This window comes from Neopsephotus bourkii, unplaced genomic scaffold, assembly GCF_033783945.1.
Source record: "Neopsephotus bourkii isolate Nb327-2 ecotype Australia unplaced genomic scaffold, CSIRO-AGI_Nbou_v1 NB_1234, whole genome shotgun sequence".
In the NCBI taxonomy this organism is placed as follows: domain Eukaryota; kingdom Metazoa; phylum Chordata; class Aves; order Psittaciformes; family Psittacidae; genus Neopsephotus; species Neopsephotus bourkii.
In genome coordinates, this window is record NW_026901719.1 from 1,225,234 (window position 1) to 1,244,391 (window position 19,158).

General features: G+C 42.1%; 1 protein-coding gene across 3 annotated transcripts in view; it reads left to right on the plus strand.

Moving 5' to 3' along the window:
* Nucleotides 1–667: 667 nt before the first annotated feature.
* The window catches only part of EGFL6 (EGF like domain multiple 6), a 38,302-nt gene continuing 19,811 nt past the window's right edge, over nt 668–19,158 (plus strand). The window contains exons 1-7 of one of the 3 annotated variants that reach the window (XM_061364432.1): nt 668–845; nt 5,485–5,597; nt 7,736–7,828; nt 10,725–10,844; nt 13,666–13,785; nt 14,277–14,411; nt 16,175–16,297. In XM_061364432.1, coding sequence (XP_061220416.1) covers nt 778–845; nt 5,485–5,597; nt 7,736–7,828; nt 10,725–10,844; nt 13,666–13,785; nt 14,277–14,411; nt 16,175–16,297 — 772 coding nt within the window. In that variant the 5' untranslated portion in view covers nt 668–777. Of the gene's footprint in view, nt 846–5,097; nt 5,598–7,735; nt 7,829–10,724; nt 10,845–13,665; nt 13,786–14,276; nt 14,412–16,174; nt 16,298–19,158 lie in introns of those variants that run through there. The other 2 variants (XM_061364433.1, XM_061364431.1) reach the window with 2 other exon arrangements.

The window sequence follows — 19,158 nt, forward strand, 5'->3', positions numbered from 1 at the left end:
TAGAATTCTTAGTTGATCTTTAAAATAATTAAAAAAAAAAAAAAAGGCCTAATATGAAATCCAGCACCCCCAAAGTGCAAGCATTACCCTAGGACGATATACAAGAGGCGAGGTAGTTCACATACAGTGACAGCAGCACTAAAGCCTAAGGACCAGCCAGCAAGAAGTAACATAACCGATTAGCGTTAGCAGCTTAAACGAAACCTTAGCGCAGGGTCAGTTGCCTTAGCAGCTAAAGCGGAGTTTGTCCACGGCATGTCCTGCAGCTGAACGGCAAACCCCGAAAACCCGTTGGTTACCGCGTTTCCACTGCGGAGGGTGGGTCCCTGAGCGCAGAGCCTGAGGGACATCGCCGGGTATTGCAGGGATCGAGCCTGCAGCACCGGCCGCCCCGAGCCTCGGGAAGCGGCCGGGGGCAGTGCCGCCCACCGGGCTGCCGTGCCTTTCCCAAGGGGACACTGCCGGAGCCCCATGCCGGTACCCTGTACCCGAGCTGCAGCCTGCCCTCTTCCCGGCTGGGGCGAAATTCCCCCAGCCCGGTCCTGGTTCCGCTCGCCTCCCACCGGGGGTCGCTGCCCGCCCCAGCCCGCGGCGTGCGGGAGCTGCGGGACGATCGCGGCCGGAGGCGGCCCCTCTCCGCCCCTCCCCGCCCTGTTAAACAGCCCGGTCCCGCCGCCCGCCCGCTCTCCGCTCCTCTCGCCCCGCCGCCAAGGGCCAGCCAGCCGCTGCCTCACTGCCTCGGAGCCGGGGCCGGCTCCGGCTCCCCGCGGCTGGGCGATGGTGCCGGCGCCAGGGGGTGCCCTGCTCGCCGCCCTCCTCGCCACCTCGCTGGTCGCCGCGGGCAGGTGAGCAAGGGCGGCGCGGCGGGGAGGAGGGAGGGAGAAGACAAGGGATCGATGCCCCTCTCCTGTTTGGGGCTGGGTCCTGGTCCTCGGGCGGCGGCTCCGTTGATGACCGGTGCGGGGCTGCCGTGCTCGCCCGCTGGTGCTTTGGTGTGAGCCCGTACCCCAGCAAGGTACGGGGGGCCGCTGCCCGCAGCGCCGTGTAGAGCGGCTGTCAGGGCACCCAGCTCCGCGGTGCTGAAAGGCGAAGGCTCTGCTGCTGGTTGTGTGTGTGTGCCGCTCCCATGCAGGGATCACATCCGAGCTGCGGGGCTTTCTTACTGGGGGAAAATGGTAACTGCAGTGCAGCAATGAAAATCATAGAGTCACAGGATGGTTTGGGTTGGAAGGGACCTTAAAGATCATCCAGTTCCAATAACCCTGCCACAGGCAGGGACACCTTCCGCTAGATCAGGTTGCTCAGCTCCCCGTCCAACCTGGCCTTGAAACTATGATCCAAATGATAAGACAGCTCTACTACCTATGGAAAGGTGTGGGCTGCTCTAGTCTTTTGTTTGCTTGCAGAAACAAATGCTTTAAAATCATCCTTCTATGGCAGTTGTGTTCTGCAGAGGCAGGTGCACTCCGGAAACAGAATGAGATCTTGAGACAGAGTAATTAAAGACTTTTGCTCCAGATCAAGGCATTCCAGTAGCAAATAAAAGGTGACAAGTGCTGCAGCAAGGGAGTAGCTAGTAAAATAAGAACACTGGGCACTGAAAAGACAGCACCTGGGGATGAAGCCTTCAAGATGTTGTGTGGTTTATTTGAGTGGTAATGTTTGTAATCAACAAGCAGCAGAGTGCTGGTACAGCACATGCAGGGCTACCAAGTGGTCAGCTCCTCCGGAGCTGTGGGTTTATCAACTCCAGACCTGCTTTTAGAGAAAATATACTTGTTCTCAAAGCAGAGCTCTGTTTAAGCGCTCATGTTAGTTATTTCTCCATGTTGTGTATTTGCATTTGAAGCACTTTGAGAGGTGTAAGACTGCAAAATGAAAGCATTATCTCTTCCAGGAAAAAAAAGTATGGCCTAGAGTTAGCTGAAACCAAGAACCATGTGTCTGGTAAAAATGATGTTAATTCACAGGAAGTCAGGAAACCTACAACCTGCCTGAGACCGTTTGCTCTACAGCCTGTCTTGTCCAAGTTGATGTTGGATGATGGTGGGTGGCATTTCTGTTTTCTACCAAGATTGTCACTCTGCCTTTTCTATTGGGACAAAGAGGAAAGAAGAGATTTTTCAAACATCTCGGTTGAACTCTTGGGTGACAAGGGATTCTATTTAAGAGCACAAAGAAATCCTGTCTGCTCTGAATAGCTAAGAAAAAAAGACCAGAAAATAGAATTTAAATAAATTTTGAAAGAACAAATTAATTATTGTTTTTGTCTCTTAGCTTTCATACCTGGACTTTAAACTCTTCTGCTATGAGCACTTCCTTTAGGGAGTTTGGTGGGCACATGAAGCCTTAAAGAAGGAACTTTTGCAAGCCCAAATGAAACTTCCTTTGTGTCTTGGAAGGGACTCACAGTGACGCAGGACTGTTGTTCTGTTGAGTGCCTGAAGCTGGCTTCAGGCACATCTAAGGCAGCTCTTAAAAGATTATAGGTGACACCTGTTTGGCTTTATCTAATATGAATGTAGGTGATTTTTTTTTTTTTCCTAGAAGGAAGTCTCCCTTCAACTAAATTTATGTAGAAACAAGCAAAACAAAAAACCAACCAACACAACAATCACACACACAGGCAATGTCTTTTTCTTGGTTAAAGTGTTCAAACACATCTCTGCATGGCATACATTCACAGAGCTTTTAGGAATTTCTTTGAAACTGTTAAATTGTGAGATACCAACTTTTTGCCCTTCTGAGTATACCAGTAGATCAAAATTTTAGGCTTGGCGCTAGTTGGTTTTTGCTAGCAACAATGTCCAGAATTTGTTTAGAAGAAATCTAAAGAAAGGGATAATATCCTGTCTTTGAAGTTAACTGGAAGCTGCTAATAACATAAATGAGACCTTCCCTCCCCACACCCTCCCTGTAGCAGGCAGCTATTGCGTGCACAAGAGCGGACCAGAAGTGTCCTGTAGAGACCTTATGGAAACAGTGCACTAAATCTATTCAGCAGCTGTATCTTGAAGGAAAAAAGAAGATGAAAAAAAAATATTCCTAGATGTTTCTTTCCAGAGAAAACTTCGGTAAGGGATGGAATATGGAATATTAATAGGACCTGCAAAGAAACAACTGTATTAACTCAAACCAGACCTGACTCTTACCTACCTACATGGTTAAATCAGGCTTTTTGAAGATTTACTCGCTCATTCTCTGTCACATAACTCAGTTCAGGCAGGGATTACACTGCTCGTGATCACTGGTCAGGAGAACATGACAAGTGACTTTTTCCACCATTGGGATTTTTGCTTTTTTATTTTAGTTCTTACCGGTAAAATGGCTGCTAACAAGGATTACAGTCCAGCACAGCTACCAACACAGTTATTATATCTGCAATTTTTGACTGCCCGCTGGTATACAGACATTTCTAGTAGCTTGGATTTGGCCTAGGTCATGAGCTAATTTTGAGAAAATGATGCAATGTAGAACTGTTTTCTTATTTTATAGAATGAAACAACAAAAAAGGGCTTTAGGGTGTGCCAGGGAGATTTTGTTGGACAAGCAAGTCCCAGCACCCAGGTGTGCTTTATTCACCCTCTTTCAGCCATTACCGTACTTGTAATATTTCCCTTTGCAGTTGTTTGTGTATTTAAGCTATTGGGGATATCAGTCCTACCCTATCAGTCAACCTCCACTGAAAGATCTAGCTAGCCAATAGATCAGTGGAGCAAGCAGACTTCCTGTACAAGTTTTATTATAACTACGTTTTCTTTTTTTTAATGTCAAATTGAGTAAATCACTGCAAGAAGTCAAAGGTCCTGTATAGAAGCTTAAGATCTGTCCTCACATAACAGACCCAATTCAGACTGGCTGCTGCTCATGCTATCTTCTATATAGGAACAATTGTTTTCAGCAGCTAAATAGATGGAACATAACTTCATACTTATGTTTGTGTGATTACAAGCAACAATAGATCTTTCTCAGTTCATGAAAGAGACCATGTATCTTAAAATTAGGTAGGAGTTGTTCTCCTGGTTCTTCAGTGCTTTTTAAGATTCTCACCCCTCTTGTGTCTGTGTTCATACTCTTGTATCTCCCTCAGAGTATTAATGGACAGTAGCACAAGATAAAATTGATATAAATTGGCCTTTCTCTTAACAAGCTCTTCTCTCTTTCAGAGCTGCCCAACATGTAACAGGAAGCAATCAGATCCCCTCTCAGCTTTGGGTTTCATAGAATCATGTAATAATTTAGGTTGGAAGGGACGTTCAAGATTATTCAGTTCCAACCCCCTTGCCATAGGCAGAGATACCTTCCAGTAGACTGGGTTGCTCAAGGCTCCATCCATCCTGGCCTTGAACACTGACAGGGATGGGGCTGCCACAGCTTCTCTGGGAAATATATTCCAGTGCCTCACCATCCTCACAGTAAATAATTTCTTCTTGGCATGTAACCTATATCTGCCCTCTTTCAGTTTAAAGCCATTTCCCCCTTATCCTATCACTACATGCCCTTGTAAAAAGCCCCTCTCTATTGTAGGCTCCCTTTAGGTACTGGAAGGCTGCTATAAAGTCTTCTTGGAGCCTTCTCTTCTCCAGGCTGAACAACCCCAGCTCTCTAAGCTTCTTTCACAGGAGAGGTGCTTCAGCCCTGTGACCATCTTCATGATGCTGCTCAAGCAGATCCACATCCTTCTTATGCTGGTGGCCCCAGAGCTGAACACAGTACTCCAGGTAGAGCAAAGTAGAGGAGCAGAATCACCTCTCAGCCTGCTGGTCATGCTCCTTTTGGTGCAGCATATGGTTGGCTTTCTGGCCTGCAGGCTCACACTGGCAGGTCACATTGAGCTTTGAGTTTGTTCAACTGAGCCGAATTATAATCCTCTGTAAAATAGGTCATTCTTTGTAGCTTTTATGATCATATATAAATCATATTTCTTCACCGTGGATGTTAAGAACTGTGCAACCAGAATTCACAGGACTGTCTGCACTTCTGCAATTAATTTGCACATATGCAGTGGCCATGAGTCTGCAAATCACTAGCTTTTTATGGGGCTGGCTGATGTTCAGAAAGTTTTTCTGCAGAATCAGTATTTCATCATCCAAAGCAATAGCACTGTCAGGTATGGCATCATATATTTGATCCAGATTCTTCACATGATGCAAGCTGAAGCAGCCCCTTTCACTTCACTGACTGATACTAAAAATGACTCATTCTAGCAGGAGACCTGGCTGTCCTTTTTGCTTTCAACATGTTCCTCATTAGAAAGGATTTAAGTTGCATGGCTCATTTACTGCAGGTGAAACTTTCCCATCTCCCCTGTTCTCCAACCAAATGCAACTTTGCATTCCTGTCTAGGAGCACTGCTCTAGGCTTGGTGAAATGAAAATGCCTGACAGTGGATAAAATATAAGGGAAATGTACAATGGAGTATACGGAGCAATGGATTAAAGTGCATTTGCCTGCTGGAGCTAGTGTTTATCCTTCCTTACACAGCTCAAGAGCTAGTGGGCAACTGGTGGCTGTGAGCCAGCCTGGAGTGTGTCGCTATGGTTCCAGGTTGGATTGCTGTTATGGCTGGAAAAAGAATAACAAAGGCCAATGTGAAGGTAACATTAACACTTTATGCTTGTTTCCTCTTCATCGCTCTGTATTTAGTACTAATAGGATATTTCATATATGTCTGACAGAAGTTACAGAAAGAAACCTTCTGAGGAGTAAAGTCTCTTAACTGTACCAAAGTGTATAAAATATGTCTGAGACCCTCCCCTCAAAAAAAGCAGAGCTTTGTGTAAATAACACCAAACCATAAAAGACATATTTAGAAACTCTTAGGTCCAAAAGGGACCATCTGTTCTCACCCCTGCACAGCCCTGGTCAGTGCCTATACCATTACAGCTCCTAAGTGCCAAAAATGCAGTGCTTTCTGATGCTACATATGGACTCCTTTTTCTCTTGGCTGGTATCCTTTATCTCCAGAATACACACAGCCTCTGAGAACCAGGGAGTTTTACCCTTTTAAAAATATAAAGAAAACTAAAGCAGTAAGGGCACCTGTCTTTGGCTTGGTGAGCTAGCCAGCATCCTGGTCTGTGGATTGTTGGCTTAATGAAGAGTCAGTGACTCTTAAAACGTTTCTAATTTGTGAAAGGTTTATAGATCCCAAGGATAAGGTGATGTGGAATCTCTCTCTTGCTGTGCTTGGGCAAAATGCAACAAAATCATAAAATATATGTTTTAGGAACCTTTTTCAGATGGTGCACCTGTTGTCCCGGAATGTTCGGCATTGTATATCTGGTGAATTTGAATAAAGCTTAGTTATTCATTGCTGAAAAATCTACATAGTGGTATCTAAAAGGGGAAAATGCCAAAATGTCTCTGCTCTGTATGTATATAGCATGTCAGTTAAAACAAAAGAAAAAAGTAACTAAAACATTTGTTAATACTTATGCACTGTCTAGTAGCACCTTTGTTTTGATGCCAATAAATACCTGTAGGAACAACTGGCAACTACAGCTTTGACCAGCCAGTGCATAAGGTTGTCTTGGTTTAAAGCAATAGGTTTCTTTCATACTAAAACATGGTTTGTATGAGCTTTTCAGATATTTATTTTTTTTTGACAGATTACTTTAATCTAGCTATAATGTAATTCTGCATTGTAAATCCAGATGCAGCAGTGTTGTCTGCTTCAGTGATAATACTCAGCTGGACTTGCAGCATGCTACATTGCATTCAGGGATAGAGGTAGTGTTTAAAAAAGCCTGAATCTCCAGAGTTAGTGGATCAGTTAGTAGTTAGTGAATTCTGACTGAATCTTTAAATGTAGGAAATATACTGGAATCCAGAAGTATGAATTTTACTGTACAATAAATAACACTGTGACTTTCCTACTTCCTATAATTTGCACAGCAGCTTAGTTACACAGGGTAGCAAGATGTGCAGCCTGGTGCATACTTTTTTGCTGTTTTTCCAGAGCTAGTCCTGATTTTAATGCATGTTTGGTTTGCTTTTCCTGAATAACACTCATGTTGACAATCACATTGACTTCAGGAGCCTTAAGCCTTATAAAAGTCAGCACTTTATTTCTGGCAAATGGTCCAGAAGGCTGAGTTTGAAAATTTTTACTTTTTAATGTATCCAGGCTAAGCATAGCCCTCTCGAATCACTGCAAACCCAATGCAATTATATGTATTGGCATGTGTGGTAAAGACATTTGCCTCATCATTTAACAGAAGTGCTTTGAATGTTCCAGCAGGGGATGGACATACTCCTCAGCTGCAACTGAGGAGGCCCAAGACTGGAAAATTGCAGTAGGATAACGTGTCTCCTTTGTCAGGAGAGTGCTGTTGCTTCTTCCCTACTCCAGATGCCAGGTGTAGCAAGTCAAGCTGCTGGCCAGCTGCTTCTCATATAGGCTTCTTAAAATAGGAAAAAAGCAAGAGTAAAAACTAAATGTGAATCATAATCATGGCAGAAAAACACGAGGGAGAGAGCTAAAAGGAGTCCCTTCTTCACTGTGTCTTTACAAATCTGGAAAAGCCTCCACACACGCAATCTGTGTTTGTGTCACATTTCTCAAGCAGAAATAAAGTGCTGATCAGCAGCTCCCATGCCCAAACTAGACAGAGAGGTATGGAGGATGCTGAACTTGTGCAACAAGTTTTCAGGCAACTACGCAGGGCAAAAGTTCTCAGAGTATTTCTAACTCTTTCTTTTCCTCTTTCTTTTCTCTGCCTGACTTCACCAGCTACCTGTGGACATGGCTGCAAGTACGGCGAGTGCATGGGACCAAACAAATGTAAATGTTTCCTTGGATTTACCGGGAAAACCTGTAATCAAGGTTTGTGCACATGGGGGTATTACTCCAGAAAGCAAAACTGTTGATGTTCTGTCTCCTTATCTTCTACTGGAGATTGTCTCATCTTCCAAAACTGTAAACTGAAATATTTTCTTGTTTACATAGAGGAACATACAGTTTAAGGTTCTTGCATCTCCAGCATCCCAGGCAAGCTTTGGGCCTCCCGTCAGCACACGGAAGTCTGAACCTGTATTATGTATCTCCTGCGGGCTAATGACAAGGGCAAACTGTCATTATAGCAGAGGATTAAGGCATGAAGAAGTTACACAGGAAATTATTAGAAGAGATGGCAGTCACATCCAGAACCAATGTTATTTTCTTAACCAGCAACCCATGTTATTTTCTAAACTAAGCTTTTCATCAGAAAGACATGCAATTATGTGCTGGATATGTAATTTCTCAAGCTTCCTGGGCCAATCCATCTGTTTGCATATGTTGATTGGTATTTCTGAGAACCAGAACTGGGAGTTTTTAGAATTACATATTCAGAAACTTTGAATGCACCACATTCCCCACTATAAACGTGCAATTAGACATGGAAATATTTCGGGCAACATATTGGTGGGAACTTGGCCTTTTTTTCCTGTTCCAGTATATGAGACCCCTGTATTGGATCCTATGAAAGGAGCAGGTCATTGTGCATGGAGAGGGCATCCTACTGCAGTGCAGATGGGTGAACTGCAGGGGCTGTGAGGGAAGTGTGACATAAAGGCCACACAAACAGGTGGGTCTGTCTTTGCTACTTTCATTAGCACCTGCAGATTTTGCTCAAAACCACTGCACTGACATCTACTACATACACGTTTTTTAGAATCAAAGCAACCCATTTATTACAAAGTATCTCTCAAACAAGATGCTATAAGAGATACTGTTAAGTATTTTGCAAAATGCCATCTTTTGCACTTTTGATGTTGCTCACAGGGAAAGAAGTCAATTCCTCAGTACTACTAGGGAGGAAAGTGGAACAGCAGCTGTGGTTGTGTGTAATAGATGTGTAGGTATACAACTTCAGCCTCTAAACCCAGAAGTTTAACCTCAAAATTATTTCACAGCTTAAATGTTACTGAAAGGCAGCAGAGAAGCCCCCAGCTTCTGGGTGTTTTCTGTGCAGCAAGTCCAGCTGCATTTCGTATGCCTTCCGTAGACAAGCAGATCAGTTCTGTGCACTTGCAGCAGATGCAGAGTCTGAGGTTAGGTGGAAGCACTGCACAGACCTACATGTGCAAATTGCCTGTTAGTTCCCTGGGCTGTTTTACCTTCTGAAGCACAGCCAGGAATTTTTTAGCAAAGTGGTGGCTGGCACAGGCCAGAAATGTCCCAGAGCTATTTCAATAGTATAGCCCTATAAGTGGTCATGTTCCAGTGGCCAGGAATGCTCAGAGCAACTTTAAATTTACTGGCAGATGCAGCCTTGGTCTGCCAGTACAGCAGAATGCCTTGCTGAGCAAGCTTAACATGAGCTAACTAAAATAACAGAGATAAGGGGACTGTATTAGTCTGCCACCAAGTCTGAGCTAAATTAACCTTATCTCCATAGGCTGTCTTTTAGAGCTATATGTGCTATCTGTGCATTACTGTGTATTGTGCAAGGTGGGTGCAGCCAAGCACTTTTGAAAATGTATGGCCTAAGTGGAATAACTTTTATTTCCCTAGTTTGCTCTTTAGTTTCTTTGTTAAGAGAGTCTCAGTTATTTAGTGCAACCACAGTAGCACAAAAATCCAATAGGGTTTGTAAGCTGAGAGGTTGTCCTTTCTCAAACAGACCCTACGTCCAAGTAATAGAATGAAATCCTACTTTTCTTCCCTGGACAGAGCTGTAACAAACACTTCTGCACGTGTATAACCCCCACAGTTATACTTGCTTATGGCTGCAATAGTTTGGAGTTTTTTCTGTAGTCTGCTGGGCACATAGACATGCAAACAGATGCTGCTCCCATTTAGAAGTGGAGCTACGTAGGTTCAGCGTGCTGAAGGAATTGCACCTTTACTAAAATTATATTATTTGTCATATGTGTCCTTAAACACACGTTTAACAGGCTATGTGTGCTGGTGCATTCTGCTAATGGGTTCCATCTGCTTGCTAGTCAAGTTTCAAAATACAAGAGGTAGAGGTGTCAGTTCACAGAAATCACAAGTACAGATATCGCCCCCTTGTCATAGGGTCTACACCATTATCAGCACTGCTCTGCCTATACCACACAAAGTAAACTTTTTAGGATTCTAGTTTTCTCCCTGTGAAGGACAGCTACTGGGAAATTGAAATTTAGTTTCTGCAAAGCCTTTTAAATCCTGGATATTGGGAAGGATTTAGGATGCTTTTATACACAGGATTTTGAGATTTTTTGAGATTTGTCCTTTTATTATTATAGTCACATAATTCTTATGTATTGCATTTCATTTATGCTACTGATAATGTTGGTGTCAACGTGTATCTTAGAGAAGAAAAAAAAAGGAAAAAACCTTTATTTCACTTTATCTCAAGCTGATTTGCTGCTCTTCATCTCATATTTTTTCCTTTTTAGCACAGAGGTCAACAGGAGGGCTAAAATCTCCAGCTAGAATCAGGGAAATCCAGAAAAATAACTCCCAGAAAAGAGACTAACTGCAATTCTCTCCCCACCCCTCTCTCTCTCCCTAATGAGCTGCCAGATGTGGCCAGAGTTTGAGTTAGTTTTTCAGGTGTAGGAGGCTGTGTGTGTTAGTTTTGCTAGAGGTCTTTCAGCCAGATGGTTTGCTAAGCTCTTGTCTTGAAAGAAGCTGGCTCATATTCAGTCCAGACAATTTTACTGTGGGGAATTCAAGGCATTAGGCAGTATTATCCACCTGTATGTATGAATATACAAAGCCAGCACTCACTTTGTTCCAATGATTTCTGCAGATCTGAATGAATGTGGACTGCAACCACGTCCCTGTGAACACAGATGTATGAATACACATGGCAGCTATAAGTGCTATTGTCTCAACGGGTACATGCTTATGCCAGATGGCACATGTGCAAGTAAGTAATAAAGCTGATAGGACAGGCACACCAAAAGCATCTAATCACATTTGATCCCAGCAGATTTTCTTCTCGTGATGAATGGATTTAGCTTATTCAGGATACAGTCTTTGCCTCAGCTTTCTTGTACTGTCAGCAACTGACAGGGGCTTTATATTTGGCAGTACATAGATAAAGTAAACTTGTGTTTTGGTTCTGCTAGAAGAAACATCTTTGATAGCTTTAATTCAAATGAAGGATAGCTAGTATAATCTTGGTGCATAGTTCTGCCAGTTCATCTGTTGAATAAGGGTGCATTAATCTATCCAAGCAAAGTACCAATCTAGACTACTTTTTATCGTGCTGAATTTCGTGCCATTATTCCTTACTTTACCTATCTGTTCTCCCTGACCAATTTCTTTTATCTGTGCATTGAAATGTTTCCCATAGTTGCTACCAGCTTCATGCAAACACTTGTTCCTTGAGCTAAGACTTATCTAAACTGTATTTCTACCTATTTTATTTGTCTTTAAGCTATCATGTAATGGAAATCATTCTGCTTTCTTAGCCAATCTGATTTTTCAGACCTGAGGAAGCGTCTTATTTTTCAATGACACTGTTTTGTTTGTAGAAAATGCTTTTCTTCACCTGAGCTGTTCCATACAGGTATTTTGCCTTTGAATTTCATAAAATCATAAGGAACACGGTGGCACACCTTTATGGAGTCCAGCAGATGCATCAGTTGGACAAGGAAGCTAGTTTGTCTGAGCAGTGGAACAATCTGCTTGAAAGGTCTGTCCTGTACCAGTGGACCTAGCTGTATGGGGTGCAGCACCATCTATCCAATGAATATGACAGAATACCATAAACTCTGAAAACCTTTGATTTCTAAACCTTGGAGACAACCATTCACTGGACAGGGTGTCCATCTGAGGAGTTTGCTGCCAGTCTTGGGATAACTGGAAAAACACCCAGCTTTGGTAAACACGTGCAGGAGTGCAGGGTCTACAGCTCCAGAACAGGAAGGAAAGCCAGAGCTCCTATTCTCTCTCTCTTATCGCAGGGAGACTGAAATTACTACAAAAGGTGGCTGGGGCCAGAGCCTTTGCGGGGTTTCCTTCCCTTCATCACAGTAGACAATAGCTGCAGCATCCTGAGATCCCTAAGAAATGGGTATATATTCCTTTTGTTTAATCCAAGATGATGTGTGTATCTTCTGACATCATTGCTGAGCAGTTATGAGGAAAGCCACTGTCTCATGGACAGAATGCAGAACTGCAGCCAAAAGAAACTACCCATGTAGCCCAGCAGAAGCTTTGTCCCATCCATCCCTCAGTCCCGCTCCTCTGCACACAAACGCTTGCTGCAGCCATGCTTCTGAACCAAGTCGGAAAATTAGATCCAGACTGTAAATTAGCATTTTTGCTGCACTAGTTTTAAGCCAATCATAGTTTAGGACTCAATTCCTATTTAAGAAACTCTGCATCTGTACCAAATGGGCAGTTGCACCATCCCTTGCTTAAGGCAGCACAAAATGTTGGATTTCTCAGTGGCAGTGGTGAACAGTGTCAACTATGTATGAAAAAATGGCTTGAGCAGCTCTTGAGCCCTAAAGCTTCCTTTTCACTTTGGCACATAGAAACACAAAATGAAACCAAATTTCAGGGGGCTAACCAGGTTTCCCATAGAAGGGAAGTTTTCATTCTTCACGGCTCTAGTTAAGGAAGGAAGAAATGTACATCAAGTTGTGCTTCATTAACCCAACCCATCTGCCATCTTCTAGTTCCAAAGGGCCTTTATTTTCTTCAGCCGAAACTGTGATTATGAAAGTTTTTGATTATGAAAATTATTTGCTCAAGTAGAAATTATTCCTGATTAAATTTAATAGCCTCCCTTTTAGCTTGATGCTAACTTAAGCTTGTGCTCGGTTTAAACGCTAGGTTGTTTAACCAACTGCATAATTTTCATCATTTGATTCAGGCCAACATTTTCAGCATTTTTTTTCTTTCCTATGAAATTCATCATGATGTAAGTCTCCTTAGCAAGATGAAGTCCACCTTGTCTGAGCAGTCAGGCTTATCTGCAACCATGGCAAGGGACCAGGGAGCTAGAAGAAGCGTATCAGAAGAATGTGGCTTTGGGCCACAGGGAACCGTTGTTTAACAGTTAGGGGGTTAGTACCTAAGACAAAATCACCCAAACTCTGCATTTCTCCCAGTTTTCTAATCTTGCATAAGTCTTTCAGACAGGACCTGGCCGCCTACATTTCTATTCAGATGCTAATCAAGAATCATCTCAAATAATTCAAACTCTTAACCAAGCTATGGCAACCAAGACTTGTGTTCTGGCTAGTGCCTCATTAGATTCAGGTATTTGTCCCATAAAGTGTCAAAATAAACCACAGTTTCTAAGTCCATCAGGCTTAATAGTTTTTAAAATCAAATTCTATACTGGAAGCATATTTCATGGTAAACGATAAAAACGTTTCACTAATAAGTAACAGTTTTCTGTAAGGTGTAACTGTTTCTATGGAAAATGGAAAAAACACCTTTTCTTCTTTGAGCAGTTCTGTCTCTGAATCTAAAAGGTACTAGTAGGAAGTCACAGAACTGGAATCAAATGAAAAAGAAGGAATAAGGGGGATAAGGAAAGAAAAAAGTGGAGGGGGATGTAAGACTATCTTATGGGCTCCTGAATCACTAATGTATTGATGTATAAACAGCTTGATTCATGATGAATGGAATTTTGTTGTTCTAATTTTCTGCATTCACTCAGATCTAACGTAAGTGTGTGATCTAGCCTAGAATTTTGCTCTTTTTGTTATGTTAAATACTATTTTTAGGTTCTAGGACATGTGCCATGGTGAACTGCCAATATGGATGTGAAGAAATCAAAGGAGAAGTTCAGTGTCTTTGTCCATCAGGTGGCCTTCAGCTGGGACCAAACGGAAGGACATGCATTGGTATGGTTAGAAAGCTCACTCTCAGCTTCTTTTCTATGGGAAAACTGATATGTTTTAACTTAGTTCAGCAAGGGGAGGTGCAGAGATTCAGTAGAAGAGCTGCTGATGCTCTCAGATTCCTGTTTCTGGGGCTTTCTTTTAAACTGTTCTCTGATATTTCCTTTCTTTTGGAAAGAACGGAATTCCTGGAGTTCCTTCTGACCCTGCTTCATGACTTCAGGGCAAATAATTGTCCCCAGTGGACTGCATTTTCAGAGCCAGTTACCCTAGCTTTTACCGTGCCAGGTCTTAAAGTCTTCCGTAAGTTATTTCACATTTTGCTGCTTCGTTCATATGAGCACATGCAAAAGCCATCCCTGAGTGTGAAATTATTGGACTTATATTTTTAACAACTTGTGATAGCCAAGACCAAACCATTCCCATTTCAAAACTAGTTCATTCTTTCCAATTTTGTCTTCTTGTGGATCTGAACATCCCTTCTTCTGCTCTAGATATTGATGAATGCTCCAGTGGCAAAGCTCTCTGCTCTCACAACCGCAGATGCATCAACACGTTTGGAAGCTACTACTGCAAGTGCCAGCTTGGTTATGAACTGAAATACGTCAGCAGCCATTATGACTGTGTAGGTAAGATTTAGCCCATGAATTTTCCCTTTTCAGTCTTTTGCATTTTCACACCATGCATCTTTCCTGGCATTGCCTGAAGCATGTTGGCCTAGGCTGGGGATACTGCCTTAAAAATGGATAAAGATGTCTCACTAATAATATTCTTGATGGTACTTGGAAGTTTTCTCTTAGTGAAAGCCTAATTACTGGCACTTGTAAATGATATTGCCTCATTTTACCAAGCCAATATGTGGAAGGGCTAATAGCAAGTTAGCAATATTTGACCACAAAGAAGTGCTACTTCTGGTACAGGTTTAGTTAAAGAGCCATTTCTTATCCTCTCAGCATTCAACCTGTGATGAACGAACAGTCCCACAATGATCTGGGGTTTGGTGGGTTTTTTTCTGTTTTTTTTTTTTTGTTTTTTTTTGTTTTGGTTTTGGGTTTTTTTTGTGCTGGGGGGGTCTGTTTGTTTGTTTCTTTTATTTTGTGTCATTAATGAGGAATGTGAATCAAGTGCCTTCATGACGATAAAAGCAGTTGTTTGGATGGAGAGTAGAGCACTTAAACCCAAGAAAATATGAAAAGAGTAGGTTTTAATTGTTTTTCAGGTCTCTGTTGCATGCCTAGGTTTCTCCCAAACAAAAATAAATACAGGCAAAAAGTTATCTTGACATGCCCAGCTGTTAAAACAAATGTCAAAGCACTTTGCTCCTATTTCAATCTGTTATCTGAAAGGTGGAAAACCAGCATAATACAAATTACTGCAGCAGTATTGTTCAAACAGTTGACTCCACTGAAAGGGTTGGAGAAGTCCATACAAAATGAGTTTTGGTTATATTTGCTTGGTATTGGGACTTTGGGGTGGGAGAGAGATCATAAGGCAGGTTTTAGAGACTCAAGTTTGCATTTCCTGTTGTATGCAAACCCTGAAAGCCTTAGAGTAGAAAAGATACTCACTTTTTCGTGCAATATGTATGCATGAGGGAAAAACTGGACAGGTCTCAGTAGTCAGGATTTTATCTGCAAACCTGATCTTCCTCTCAAACATACCCTGTTTTCGAGTCAGTCTTCCTGCTGCTAGGCTCCTAGTTTACATCATGAGAAGACCTGTCAGCTGACAAAAATTAAGCAATCTGGATAAAATGCAAGGGGCGTGCACCAACGTGGCTCCCTCTTGTGGGAGAAATCAGAAACATCTTTGTGATGTGACAAGGGAAAAGGAGAACACGGTCAGTTACTCTTGACGCCTGTACATTTTGCTGTCAGTTGAATGTAGTATTTCCTGTTGAATTTTTCTTGATTATACTTTTTCATACAGCATCATATGTATGCTGGAATGTTACGGGCAGAGAGAAGATCTCAATATCTGGGCATGCTCAGGGTTACTTTCCACTGAATTTCTTCTGGAGTGAATGAAAGAATGAGAAAGATTTGTGGATGCTTCTTTAATTGATGTCACACGTTTTCTTGGGGCCTTTTGCATTTTGTTAATAGAGTGGGTGCAACCTACAGCCTGAATCCTGTTCTCTCTCAGAAAACCACTGTGTTCACTTTGCCTTTACTGCGATGCTCTACATTTTCCATGGATGCAAATGCCAGTAGTTGAGTAGTTGGAGATGATATTAGGCTAGAGTGAATACTTCTGCCTCTAATGGTCTCCGGACCAACTTGGTCTAACACTAATACTTACAATACCTGGAAACAGGTGGTCAGCACAAACAGGCTGTCATGAAGCTTGGGTTTCAACACAGATTTCACCGAAGCCTTTGTATCTTTCCTAGATGTAAATGAATGTGTGACAAATACACACAGGTGTAACCTCCATGCAGAGTGCCTCAATACTGAAGGATCCTTCAAATGCAAATGTAAACAGGGCTACCGAGGAAGTGGATTTGATTGTGCTGGTGAGTACTATTGGATGTCAGGAATAGTGATATGTTGTTTTCTCCAATTATTGATGGTTATAAGGCATCTTTTAGGAAATGTCATGCTGAAAGTGCTTCAATACCAATCAAGCAAGACTCCTCCATAAAATAATGTATTGATTGTACCAGTCATTGAATAGTACATACAAGTTTTGTTTGAATTCAATTTGTCTATGAGTGCCCAAGTCTTACAGTACCACTAGAAACTGCAAGTAGAACAGAGAAGACAATTTGTCCTGAAGAAACAGGGAACACAAGCCTTATGGAAGCCAAAGGAGGTTTTGTTATTGGGTTTAATAGGATGAGAACACCATCCTGGGAATTTGGAGGCTGGAGGTTGTAGCTTCACATTTCTTTGGGTGGCAGTGGCTGCAGCTCTTGCAGCCCACCCCAGCTCCAAGCAGTTGGGACTGGGCTTGTGCTGCAGCTAAACAAAAGGCTTCTTAAATATGTCCCCAATACTCCACATAATTATTCCCACAGGGTGAGAACTCGTTTTCACAGAGAAGTATTAATTCTTTATAGCAACTGACTCTACTATGTAACAAACCGGCTATCATGGCAGTAGTATTAGCTTTTTTATAACAAATGAAAACTATTTTAATCTCTAGATTAATTTTCAGAGTATGAAATGAAAGTAACTAAGCACATTGTTTATAATGAAATTTCTATGGTTACATCTCCTCATGCTACCAAGTAACCTAATAAGTAAGGTAACATAAAATTAACTTTTGCACAGAAAGTATGGGAAATTCTTTCATTTAATTTGTATGTCAATATACTAACGTAGGAGAAAGCTGCCTGAAACATGAGGCTGAAAACAGTGCTGCTTGTATGGATACTACCTGTGATTGTTCAGGCAGCCTTTTGCCATTTAACACTCCTATATGCATGGAGCATTGGAGGCTGTTACCAAACTGCCTCTAACACACATTTCATTTGAGAATCCATAGAAATGTAATCTTCAAATGCTCCCTAAAAGGGTTCTACCCATTTCCACACCTGGCCTCCATCTTCCTGCAATCTGTTGCTGTTCTCATGTTCATGTGTTTCCTGATTTCCTGTTGTGCATTGGAAAACTACGCTTCCCTCACCGCATGCTTCTATGTGTATTTCAACTTTTAGTTAAGAATAGAGTCTCACAAGATTCCATAACCAATTAAGATTCCTGGGGGGGGGGGGGGGGGAAGGGGGGGAATGAACCTATTTTTTATTCACTTTTTTGGCAAGACACTGCAAAATAACAGGAAAAAGCAGTATTAACTTAAAGCCTACAACTTTCAGGCAGAGCTCCACATTGATACTCTGGAGGGGGAGATGGCTATTCTTTGTTATGCTTTGCAGAATACCTAAATGGCAATGCAAATTCATGCGAACTCTCTCTGCACCTATTTGTAATATTCATATTCTTTTTTGCTCATAGGGTAGCCCCTAAACCCCATATACGATTTTGCTTTCTTATTAATTTGCCAGTCCTGAGAAAAGTTTAGTCTGACGTAATAAACTTTCAAAGCTTAAAAAGCAATTCTGGTCACATCACTGGCAAGACTCTCACGATTTAGTTCAGTATAGAGCCAAATACTGCTGTAATCCTTTAATGAATAACACTTAGGCTTTTGTCACCCCACATTTCTGCATGCATTGCTGGCTGTTGTAGTCATGTATTAAGCATAGTCCAGTGTGATGAAATTACCCTGATTTCTCAAAGCATCCTTCCCTGTATAACATGGTAAGAATTTTAGAAATGAAAAGGGCTAGGAATATATGTTGTTAGATCATATTCCATGGTGCTTAAAAGAGAATAATAGTCTAGAATCTGTTTTAACTGATCTATGAAAGCTTTCAGGCTCTCTTAAGACTATCTAAAAGAGGTTGAGAACTTTCAGAATGATTTCTGAAACTATGTCCTGCTGATTTAATCTTTACATCTACAGATTAAACAGTAAATGGTTGTCTGTATCCCTCATCCTCTCTCCAACTTTTCATACAGAAGCTACAAAGGGAGCTACAAGAGGATTTGTAAGCCAGTCTCCTAGGCTTGTCTCTCACCAGGTTTTTAAGCATATTGCCAGCTGTGAGGGTGAAAGCAGCACGGTGCCTGCTGGAGTGCAGAGCAAGCTGTCCCCTATTGCAACCCCTTATGTTCAGAGCCCCAGAGTCCCAGCCTGTGCCAGTTGCGGTCACAGGGCATGTGGAAGGAAAACAGATCACTGTCTATCCCTCTCCTGTATCATCCCCTGAGTATTTCCCTTTACACAATGAAGAGGGGTTGGCATCTGCTTTCTCTATATTTTTTCCATCTCAACTTTCACAACTTCATCATTAGACATCCTACACCAAGCCATTTTTGTGGGTTTATAATCTCGTACAGCAACTGGTGACAGAAATAATTTTAGCCGCCATTTGCCATTGCCATTTAGCCGCCATAGCATTTTCTGAGCCGCCATTTGCCTTTGTCTTTCCATCTCTTCCTTTAATTCTCTCCAATTCAAAGGAATAAAATATCTTTGAAAGCTGAAATATTTTCATATTAGGGCAATAAACACAAACTGCATAAGAGCAGGAAGCATTAACCGGCACACTTCCTGATGGAAGGTACACAAGGAAGACCTGAATGAAGTACAGTAAATTTCACTTTCCAAAATTCTCTATGCAATCATGCAGATCGAAAAATTCACAAAAGTTTGTGAGCAACACCTGTGTATTTATATACAGGTCCTGGGACAAAGGGTCCTGAAAAATTACCACTTCAGCTGTATCATCCTGGGCTGTCAGAGAAGGTGAGCTGTTAGTTCAGGCAAGTCCACAGGCAGTGGATTCAACAGAACAAACCAAGTTTA